The following is a 10,645-nucleotide window of genomic DNA, read 5'->3' as shown; positions in this document are numbered from 1 at the left end:
CCTCCACCCTGAAACCCAAATTTTAGGGTCAAACCCCCAGATCCTGGGGTGTCAAACACTCCCCAGTTCCCAAACGAGGTTGAATCCCCATGACCCCAAATCCTGGGGTTTAAAACATTTGGGGTATCCACCACCCCAATTCCCAAAGTCTGGGGTCAAATATCTCCAAATCCTAAATCCCGAGGTACCAAACACCCTCAATTCCCAAAGTTTGGGGTTAAAACCCCCAATTCCCAACTCCTAGGATTTGAAATATCTGGGGTGAGCAAGCCTCCTCATCCCCAAATTATGGGGTCCAATCCCCCAGTCCCCAAATCCCAAATCCTGGGATTGTCAAATACTCCCAAACCCTGGGGTGTCAAACCCCCCCCCCCCCAAATTTTAGCATCAAATCTCCCCAATCCCAGAAGTCTGGGGGGGGGGCATATCTCCCCCAATCCCCAACACCCCCCAAAACCACTCCAGCCCTGGGAGGCACAGTGGGGTTTATTTGGGAAGGCTCCAGGTGCAATGTCTGCAGAGAGACCCTGGGTACAATGCTGGGAAAGACCCCAAAAACCCCTTGGGAACCCCAAAAGTATCTGGGGGAGTGGGAAAAGGGGATTTGGGTTTATCTGGGTTGGGGGCAGCTCCAGGTGCAATGTCTGCAGAGAGACCCTGGGTACAATGCTGGGAAGAAGCCCAAAAACTCCTCGGGAATCCCAAAAGCCCCTGGGGGGCTGAGAAAGTGGATTTGGGGTGGGGATCCAGGGTGGAAGAAGGGGATTTGGGGTGAGATTTAGGAAGGAATGAATAGGATTTAACAGAGATAAAGGAGATTTTGAGGTGAAAGAAGGAGGATTTGGGATGCAGACAAAAAGGATTTGGGATGGAAAAAGGAGATTTGGGTGGGAAAAGGGGATTTAGGGTGGAGATTGAGGATTTGGGGTCAGGATTGTGGTGGGAAAAGGGGATATTGGGTTGGAAAAGGACTTTGGGTGGGAAAAATGGGACTTGGGGTGGAAAAAGAAGGATTTAAGATGAAAAAGGGAGAGTTTGGGGTAAAAAAGGATTTAGGGTGGGTGAAGGGGGGTTTAGGGTGGGGAGGAGAAAATGGGGATTGGGGTGGGAATTGAGGGATTCAGGATGGGGAAAGATTTTGGGTGGAAAAAGAGGATTTAATGTGGGCAGGGAAGCATTTGGGGTGGGAAAAGAGGATTTGGGGTTGAAAAAGGAGATTTTGGGTGGGAAAGGGGGATTTAGGGTGGGGAGGGAAGGATTTGGGGTAGAAAAAGGTGATTTGGGGTGGGAAAAGGTGATTTGGGGTGGATAAATGAGATTTGAGATGCACAAAGGATTTGGGGTGAAAAAACAGGATTTGGGGTGGGGAATTGGGGAGGAAAAGAGAGATTTTGGGATGGGAAAAGGAATTTGGGGACTCATAAAGGATTTGGGCTTGGAAAAAAAAATTGGGGTGGGAAAAGGAAGATTTGGGGTGGGATAAAGGAGGATTTAAAAAAGGAGAATTTGGGCCCAGCTGAACTTACCTGGGGGTGTAGGGGTGCATGGGGGGGTTTGGAGCACGGTCAGGACCATTTTTGGGGCAGTTTTCTGCGATTTTGGAGTCTTTTTCTCGGATTTGAAGGCAGTTTTGTGGGATTTAGGGTGTTCTGGGGTGGTTTTGAGGTATCTTAGGGTGTTTCTATGGGATTTTGGGTGGTTCGGAAGGATTTTAGGGTGTTTCTATGGGATTTTGGGGTGGTTTGGAGGGATTTGGGGCGTTTTGGGGCAGGTTTTGGGTATTTAGGGGCGGGTTTGAGGCGCCTTTTTTGGATCTTGGGGTATTTTGGACCCTTTTTTTGGGGGGTTTGGGGGTATTTTGGTGGGGTTTGCAGTGTTTTGGGTCACTTTTTGGCGAAAGAGATCTTCATGGCGTTGCTCTGGGTGATCTTGAAGCCCTGCAGGGCCTCGCGAGCGGCGCCCGCCTGCACCTCGGTGTCAAACTCCACAAAGGCGATGTCGTGGCGCCCGGGCACCAGGCGCACCTCCTTGAACCCTGGGAACCTGGGATGGAGAAGGGGGTTAGGAGAGCCTGAAAAAACCTGGGACCGTTCCCCCAGAAACCCGTGAATGTTCCTCAAGAAACCTGGGAATGTTCCCCCAGAAACCCAAGAAGGTTCCCCAAAAAATCTGGTAATGGTCCCCCAAAATCCAGAAACGTTCCCCAAAAAATCTGGGAATGTCCCCCAAAAACACTCCAGAAATGGTCTCCCAAAAACTCAGAAATGTTGCCCAACATAATCCAGAAATGTTCCCCCCAAAAAAATCCTGAAACAGCCTCTCTTCGAAATCCAGAGCCATTCCCAAATATCAGCAATGTTCCCCCCAAAATTCCAGAAACTTCTCTCAAAAACCCGGAAACATTCCCCAAAAAACCCAAGAACCTAAAAATTTTCCCCCAAAAATCCAGAAGCGTCCCCCCCCCCCAGAAAACTTGGAAACATTCCCCAAAAGATCCAGCTATGTCCCCTAAAATCCAGTAACATTTAAAAAAAATTCCAGAAATCCAACTCCCCATAAAAGTCCAGAAATGTTCCCAAAAAAATCCAGAATTTCCCCTCAAATTCCAGACTCTTCCCCCTCAAACAATCCAGAAATACAACGGCACCAAATATTCAGAAATGCCCTCAAAAATATTCAGCAATGCTCCCCAAAAACCCAGAAATCCAATTCCAGAAATGTTCCCCAGAAATCTGGAAACATTTCCCTCCAAAAAAAATCCAGAAACATTCCCCCCAAAATCCAACCCAACCCCCACCTCCTCTCGAAATCCCCCCAAAATCCCCAAATTTCCCCAAATTCCAGGAACACCCCCAAATGCCCCTGAGGGAGCTCCTAGATTTTCAATGCCTGGGAATTTGGGATGGGGGTTAGAGTCAGGAGGAGCCCAGAATTTGAGGAAATCCCTGAGAAATCCAAGGGGGACAGCCTGAGTTTGGGAAAACCCCCAGTGGTGGGAAATTACCCCCAAAATTCAACTGAAACACTCTCAAAATGGTTTGAGAATCTCAGAATGTCCCTCAAAATCCCAAAACATCCCAAATAACCCCAAAAGTCCTGCAACATTTCCCCAAATTTCCAGGGAAACGCTCTGAAAATCTTTCAATGTTCAACTCCCCAAAAATCCAACAACGCCAAAAATTCCAAAACATTTCAAAAAATCCAACATCCCAAAAATCAAAAATCCAACTCCAAATCCCACCCAAACATTCTCAAAATCCGCAAAAACCCAACAGTCCCCAAAATCCAGAAATATCCCACAAACTAAAAAAAAATCTACCAAGTCCAGAAACATTCCCCCCAAAATCCAACCCCCAAAAATTCAGCTCAAAAATCCCACAAAAACCCTCCCAAAATTGTTCAAAACCCCCAAAATCCAACATCCCTAAAAATCCAGAACCCCCACCAAACCTCCCTGAAAAAAATCCAGAAAGATTCCCAGAAATCCAGAAGTGTTGCCTAAAAAAACCCAGAAATCCAACTCCCCCAAAAGTCCAGAAATGTTCCCCCCAAAAAAATCCAGGAGTTGCCCCCAAAACATTGAGAAACATTTCCCCCAAAACATCTAGAAACATTTCCTCCAAAAATTGAGAAATGGTCCTCCAAAAGTCCAGAAACATCCCCCCAAAAACCCCAATAAACTCAAAGACTGAGGATCTTTCCCCAAAAAATCCGTTAACTGTCTCCCCAAAAAGCCAAAAACTTTCCCCACACAAAATCCTGAAATACTGCCCAAAATCAAGGAACTTCCTCCCAAAATCCACAATGTTCCCCCAAAAATTTGGAAAAAACCCTCAGAATCTAGAAACTTTTTAAAAAAACCCAGAAATATTCCCCCAAAAACTCATAAACCTATTCCCCCCAGTCCAGAAAGTTCCTCCAAAAAAAATCCTCACGCATTCCCAAAAACTGAGGAACTTCCCCCAAAAACTCCAGAGTCATTCCCAAATAAAACCCAGAAATCCAACTCCCCCCAAAAAATCCAGAAATATTCCTCCAAAAACCCAGAAATTTACTCCTAAAAATCCAGAATATCCCTCCCCCCCTTCCCAAGTCCAGGCATTTTCTCCAAAAAACGTAAAAATGTTCCTCAAAAAAATCTGGAAACATTCCTCCAAAAATCCAGACATTCCCCCCCCACCCCAAAACGTGCTTCAAAAAACCCAGAAATTCCCACCCTAACAATCCAGAAATTTCCCCCCAAATCCTGATACTAAAAAAAAAATAAAAAAAAATCCAGCCCCAAATCCCCCTCATCCCTCTCCACCCCCCACAAGTCCCAAAATAACCAAATCCCCCAAACCCTGCCCAGAATTCCCGGAATCCCCGAAATCCCGAGATTGCCCCAGATCTCACTGGTTGAAGAGCATGGAGAGCATCAGCTCGTTGGTCTCCTCAGGGAGGTTGGTCAGGAACAGGATGTGGTTTGGAGGGTTTTCCGACAGCTGCGGGGAAATGGGAGAAAAAACCCCACATCAGCACCAAATCTGGCCCAAATGCTACCTAAAGTCACACTGTATACACACTAAAAAATCTGCCCAAAAATCCCACCAAAATCCTGAAAAAAAACCCCACAAAAAAATCTCACAAGAAAACCCAAAAAATCCTGAAAAAAATCCCCAAAGAAATCTCTCAAAATCTGACCAAAAACTCACCAGAATTCCACCCAAAAGACCACAAAATTTACACCAAAAATCCCCACCAAAAAATGTGCCAAAGTCCAGAGAAATCCCTCAAAATCCCAACAAAAATCACCCCAAAAATCCCCCTAAATCCCATGGAAAAATTCCTCAAAGACTCCCACTAAACCCCCATGAAAATTCCACAGAATCCACGCAGAAAAATCTGCATAAAAGTCCCCTCAAAAATCCCTGAATTACACAAAATCCACCCCAAAAGTCCCTCAAAATCATCCAAAATATCCCCACAAAATAACCCCCCAAAATTACCCGAAAAGCCACAAAATCCACTGCAAATCCATTCTAAAAATCTGCACCAAAACCATAACAAATCCCCCCAAAAATGCCCCCAAGTCCCCTCAAATCCTATCCAAAATCTCAGTAAGTCCACCGAAAAAGTTCCCACAAAAAATTCCCTCAAAATCCCTCCAAAATCCAACAAAATCCACCCCAAAAATCCCACAAGTCCCCTAAATCACTCAGGTTCTGGAGTTACTCACGGGCTGTGGGGTAGGGATCGGGGCCATTCCAGGCTGTGGGGCCATTCCTGGGGGAATTCCCGGATTCGGGGCCATTCCTGGGGCTGGAATCATGCCCGGGGGAGGGATGTAGGGTGGTTGTCCCCCCAGATGCGGCATCATCCGGGGCGGCTGCGCCAGCGGCGGCATCCCCTGAGGAGAGACCCCAACACACCCCAAATCATCCCAAAGGAACAGACAGAATCCCAAAGTTATCCCAAACACATTCCCTGAGGAGAGACCCCAACACACTCCAAATAATCCCAAAGGAACAGACAGAACCCCAGAGTTATCTCAAAAGTACAGCAAGAATCCCAAATCAATGTGGAATGATGCCAAATCCACACAGAATTATCCCTGAATTACCCCACAGACACGTGGCCTCAAAAGCCCCAAATTTTCCCAAAACCATGAAAAATTATCCCAAATTATCCCAAAAGCACCACAAATAACCCCAAAATTACCCCAAATTATCCCAAAATCACACCCACCAACCTCAAAATTAACCCAAATAACCCCAAAGGCATACAAAGAACCCAAAGAACTCAAATCCCCTCAAAATCCCATCCAAATCCCCCCATGCCCTCCCAAAATGCCCAGGAACAATCCCGAATCCCCTGGAATGATCCCACAATACCCCAGAATGATCCTAAAATCCCCCAGAACCATCCGCCAAATCCCCTGGAATGATCCCAAATCCCCCAAAATCCCCCTGAACCATCCCAAAACCCACTAAACAATCCCAAATCACACAAACCAATCCCAAATCTCCTAAAAACAATCCCCAAAATCCCATAAAATGATCCCAAATCATCCTGAACCATCTGCAAATTCCCCAAAACATCCCTTGAATTCCCTAGAAACGCCCCAAATTCCCATAAAGTGATTCCAAATCCCCTAGGAACAATCCCACAAATCAATCCCCAATCTCCACCCGAACACCTCCAAATCCCCTAGGACTGATCACAAAATCCCCTAAACCAATCCCAAATTCCTAGCACTCACAGGCACTGCCCCCTGTGCCCCAATCCCAAATCTGACAAACCCACCCCCAAATCCCCCCAAAATGATCCCAAAATCCCATTAAACAATCCCAAACGCCCTGTGAATAATCCCAAATCACATAAAATGATCCCAAAATCCCCTAAAGCCATCCCAAATACCCTAAACCAAACCCAAATCTCCCTGGGACTTACGGGCACTGCTTTCTGTGCTCCAATCCCGATCCCAAACCTATAAATGACCCTAAATCCCATAAAACAATCCCATAAAACCCCTGGCACTCATGGGCACTGGCTCCTGTGCCACAATCACAAATTCCACAAATTGCCCCAAATCCCATAAATGATCCTATAAATGTCCCAGCACTCACAGGCACTGTCCCCTGTGCCCTGATTCGGATTCCAAAATCCCATGAACGACCCCAATTGCATGAATGACCCCAATCCCAAAAATGATCCCCAATCCCATAAATGACCCCAAATCTCATGAATTACCCAAACCCATGAACAACCCCAATCCCAAAAATGACCCCAAATCCCATGAATTACCCAAATCTCATAAACAACCCCAATTCCACAAATGATCCCCAATCCCATGAACGACTCCAATCTCACGAATGACCCCAAATCCCACAAATGACCCCCAATCCCATGAATGGCCCTAATGTGATCAAACAATCCCCTGGCACTCACGGGCACTGCCCCCTGCGCTGCCCCCTGTGCTGCAGCCCCGCTCTTTTTGGGGCCAGGGGCCTCTCCCCCCTTGGCTTTGCGCTTGTCCCGTTTGCGCTCCCGGTCCCGATCCCGCTCCCGCTCCACAAACGTTCCCTTCATCTTGGCGATGATGTCCGAGTCAGTCTTGGCGTACTGGATCCGCTGGAACGGCACATTCCCGGGATTGGGGCATTTCAGGGCATCTGGGATCAGTCCAGGGGGATTTGGGGATGGTTCAGGGGGTTTTGGGGTTGTTCCTGAGGATTTTGGGGGGATCTCGGGGGTATTTGGGGCTTTCTGAGGGATTTGGGAGAGTTCCAAGAGGGATTTTGGGGTTTTCCACGGGATTTTCAGGGATTCTGAGGGATTTGGGAAGGCTCCAGAAAGGATCTGGGGGAGTTCCAAGAGCAATTAGGGACATATTTTGAGGGATTTTGGGAAGTTCTAGAAGGAATTTTGGGAGAATTCAGAGGAATTTAGGAGGTTCCAACAGGGATTTGGAGATTTCCAAGGGGGATATTTGGAGTTCTGAGGGATTTGGGAGAGATTCCAGGAGGGATTCGGGGAGTTTCTGAGGGATTTTGGGGGGTTCTGAGGGGTTTCAGGGAATTTAAAGAAGGAATCTGGGGGAAATTGAGGTTTCAGAGGAGGATTTTGCGGTTTCCCAATGGGTTTTTGGGGGTTCTGAGGGATTTGGGAAGGGTTCCAGAAAGGATTTTGGGATTTTCGGATGGAGTTTGAGGGAGCTCCAAGAGGAATTTGGGAGTATTTCAGGAAGTTCTAGCAGGGATTTGAGAGTTTCTGAGGGAGTTGGGAGAATTCAGAGAGATTTTGGAGGAGCTCCAAGAGGGATTTGGGGGGGGGTTCCAACAGATTTTTGGGGCTTCCAGGTTGAATTTGAGGTTTCACCACGGGTTTGTCATAGAAGGGAAAGCTTTGGGAATTCCTGGCTAGATTTCAGGGGTTTTCCTGGAATTTTGGGGTTTTTTCCTAGGATTTGGTTCTCACTGGGGTTGGTTGTAGCAGAGGAAGCTTTGGGGCAGCTCCTGGTTGGATCTTGGTGCATGCCTAGTAGGATTTGAGTTTTTTTTGGTGGGATTTTTGGGGTATTTGAGGCTGGATTTAATTTTTTTTCCCCCAGGAATTCAAGGGTTTTCCCCAAAATCTGCAGACTTTTCCTGTTATTTGAGTATTTTCCTCCAGAATTTGTCTCTCACCATAAACTTGTACAAATGGGAAGCTTTGGGGTTCCTAGTTGGATTTTGGGGATATTTGATGCTGCATTTTGGGTTTTTTTCCCCCAGAAATTCGGGATTTTCCCCAGAATTCCAGGATTTTTTCCCCAAAATGTCAGTTTTCTGCCCAAAATGCCACGATTTTCCCTCAAGTTTGGCTATCACCACGGGCTTGTCGTAGAAGGGGAAGCCTTAGGGTGTTCAGGGTGAATTTGGAGGATTACAGGTTGGATTTTGGGGATACTTGAGGCCAGATTCTGGCATTTTTTCCCCAGAATTTCAGAGTTTTTTTCCTGAATTCCAGTTTTTTCCCCAAGTTTCTGTCCCACTGTGGGCTTGTCATACAAAGGGAAGCTTTGATTCCTAATTTGATTTGAGAGTGTTCCCAGAGGATTTCTGATAGATTACCAGCTGGATTTTGGTTTTTCTCCCCAGGAATTCAGCTTTCTTCCCCAAAATACTAGGATTTTTTCCCAAAATTCCAGTGTTTTTCCCCAGAATTTCTGTTTCATCATGCGTGTGTCATAGAAGGGGAAACTTTGAGTTGTTCAGGGTGAATTTGGAGGGATTAAAAGTTGGATTTTGGGGATATTTGAGGCCAGATTTTGGCAGTTTTCCCCTAGAATTCCATTTTTTTTCCCAAAATGTCAGAATTTCCCCCCAGTTTCTGTCTCACCATGGGTTTGTCGTAGAAGGGGAAGCCCTGCATGGAGCGCAGGGCGTTGGTGGCGCTGCTCATCTCCTTGAAGATGACAAAGGCCTGGCCCCGCATGCGGAGACTGCGCGACACCAAAATGTCCAAAATCTGCCCAAACTGCGAGAAAATGGCGTAGAGGGACTTCTTCAGCTCTGGGGACAGAGTGACAGTATGGTGACCATGGGGACAGCACGCTGGCAATGGAGACAGCACAGTGACAGTGGGACATGGGGACATCACGGTGACAGTGGGGACAGCACAGTGACAGTGGGGATGCACAGGGGACAGCCTGATCCCCTGGGGACGCCCATGGACACCCTCAGATGCCCCCAGCCCCCTCTCACCATCCTTCTTGATCTTCTCGTTCAGGTTGTTGATGTAGATGGTGTGGTTGGGACGGGGCTCCTGCACCGCCATGGCCGGGACCACTCTGTGGGGACAGAGGGGCTTTAGGGGGTGTCTGGGAGGGCTGTGACCCCTTCACCCCTGGGCACCCCCCTTCAGGTGCCCCCAGACCCCCAAATCCACCCCAGGCCCACCTAACCCCCCCCCCAAATTACCCTCAGACACCCCCAGCTCCCCCAAAAATTGACCCCAGACCCACCTGAGATTCGCCAAAACCCTCTCAGACTCACCTGAGATCCCTCCAAATTCCCTCAGACTTCCCCAAATTCCCCCCAATCCCACCTCACAACCCCCCAGATGCCCCCAATCCCCATCAGACCCCCCTAAACCCACCTGAGAACCCTCCAGACCCTCTCATACTCCTCCCCAAGCCCCCTCAGACTCCCTCATTCCCCCCAAATTGACCTCAGATCCCCCTATTTCCCCTTAGCCCCCTCCAAAATCCCCCATTTATCCTCTGACTCACCTCAGACCCCCACAAACAACCTCAGATCCCCCCATTTCCCCCAAGACCCACCTCAGAGCCCCCCCTCCCCCCCCCCCCATTTCCTTCCAAATCCACCTCAAACCCCAGAAAAACTCCTCAAACTACCCAAATTCCCCCCAGATCCACCCCGGGCCCATGCTGGACCACTCACTTCTGCTCACACCCAGTTCAGAAGCCCCCATTTCCCCTTAAATCGCCCTCACACCCCGCAAAAACCTCTCAAACCCGCCCAAAACCAGCTCGGACCACTCAATTTCCTCATACCTACCTCAAACGCCCCCAATGCCTCTCAAATCCCCCTCAAACCTCCCCAGTTCCCTTCACGTCCGCCCCAGATCCACCCCACACCCCACAAAAGCCCCTCAAACAACCCTAATTCCCCCCAAACCCATTCCCGACCCACCTCAGGTACCCCCCTTTCCCCGCCGGACCAACCTGAGATTCCCCTAATTATCCCTCAGACGCCGCAAAAAAAAACCCTTAAACCCACCCAATTTCCCCCAAATCCGTCCCGCAGCGACCTCAGACCCCCCACTTCCCCTCAGACCCGCCTCAACCCCCACCCATTTTCCCCCAAAGCCATCTAAACCCCCCATTTCCCCTCAGACCCGCCTCAACTCCCACCCACTTCCCCCCCAGAGCCATCTAAGGCCCTCCACTCCCCTCATATCCCACCTCAGCTCCCTGCTCAGCCGCTCTCCCCTCACGATCTACCACTCCTCCTGCCGCCGCCGCCGCGTGCGCGGGCCTCTTCCAACCAAGAGCGGCACGGTTCCCTTCCAACCAATAGCGGCGCGATCCTCCCCAAACCAACCAATCACCGTGCGGCTTGCCTCAGCAACGCCCGCCTCCCCAGCGCGGCTCCAGCTA

The 10,645-nt window shown here is 48.7% G+C and overlaps 1 protein-coding gene across 1 annotated transcript; it reads right to left on the bottom strand.

Moving 5' to 3' along the window:
• Positions 1-468: 468 nt before the first annotated feature.
• On the bottom strand, positions 469-10,559 carry SNRPA (small nuclear ribonucleoprotein polypeptide A). The gene is made up of 7 exons (XM_064406747.1): positions 10,451-10,559; positions 9,228-9,313; positions 8,863-9,035; positions 6,931-7,113; positions 5,219-5,389; positions 4,396-4,484; positions 469-2,043 (listed from the first exon to the last, which is right to left on the bottom strand). Exons 2-7 carry the CDS (start codon positions 9,298-9,300, stop codon positions 1,884-1,886), a joined length of 849 nt encoding a protein of 282 aa, XP_064262817.1. The 5' UTR covers positions 9,301-9,313; positions 10,451-10,559; the 3' UTR covers positions 469-1,883.
• Between the last annotated feature and the right edge of the window lie 86 nt (positions 10,560-10,645).

This window comes from Passer domesticus, unplaced genomic scaffold (assembly GCF_036417665.1).
Source record: "Passer domesticus isolate bPasDom1 unplaced genomic scaffold, bPasDom1.hap1 HAP1_SCAFFOLD_37, whole genome shotgun sequence".
In the NCBI taxonomy this organism is placed as follows: domain Eukaryota; kingdom Metazoa; phylum Chordata; class Aves; order Passeriformes; family Passeridae; genus Passer; species Passer domesticus.
Note: the sequence above shows the minus strand (reverse complement) of the source record. Positions and strands in the feature narration are given on the sequence as shown.

Excerpts from the sequence above, each read along its gene's own strand:
- SNRPA (XM_064406747.1), bottom strand. The coding sequence starts at position 9,300 with ATGGCGGTGCAGGAGCCCCGTCCCAACCACACCATCTACATCAACAAC. Across the intron at positions 9,036-9,227 it reads CGAGAAGATCAAGAAGGATG|AGCTGAAGAAGTCCCTCTAC; the intron begins GTGAGAGGGGGC and ends CTCTGTCCCCAG. Across the intron at positions 2,044-4,395 it reads CTCTCCATGCTCTTCAACCA|GTTCCCAGGGTTCAAGGAGG; the intron begins GTGAGATCTGGG and ends TCTCCATCCCAG.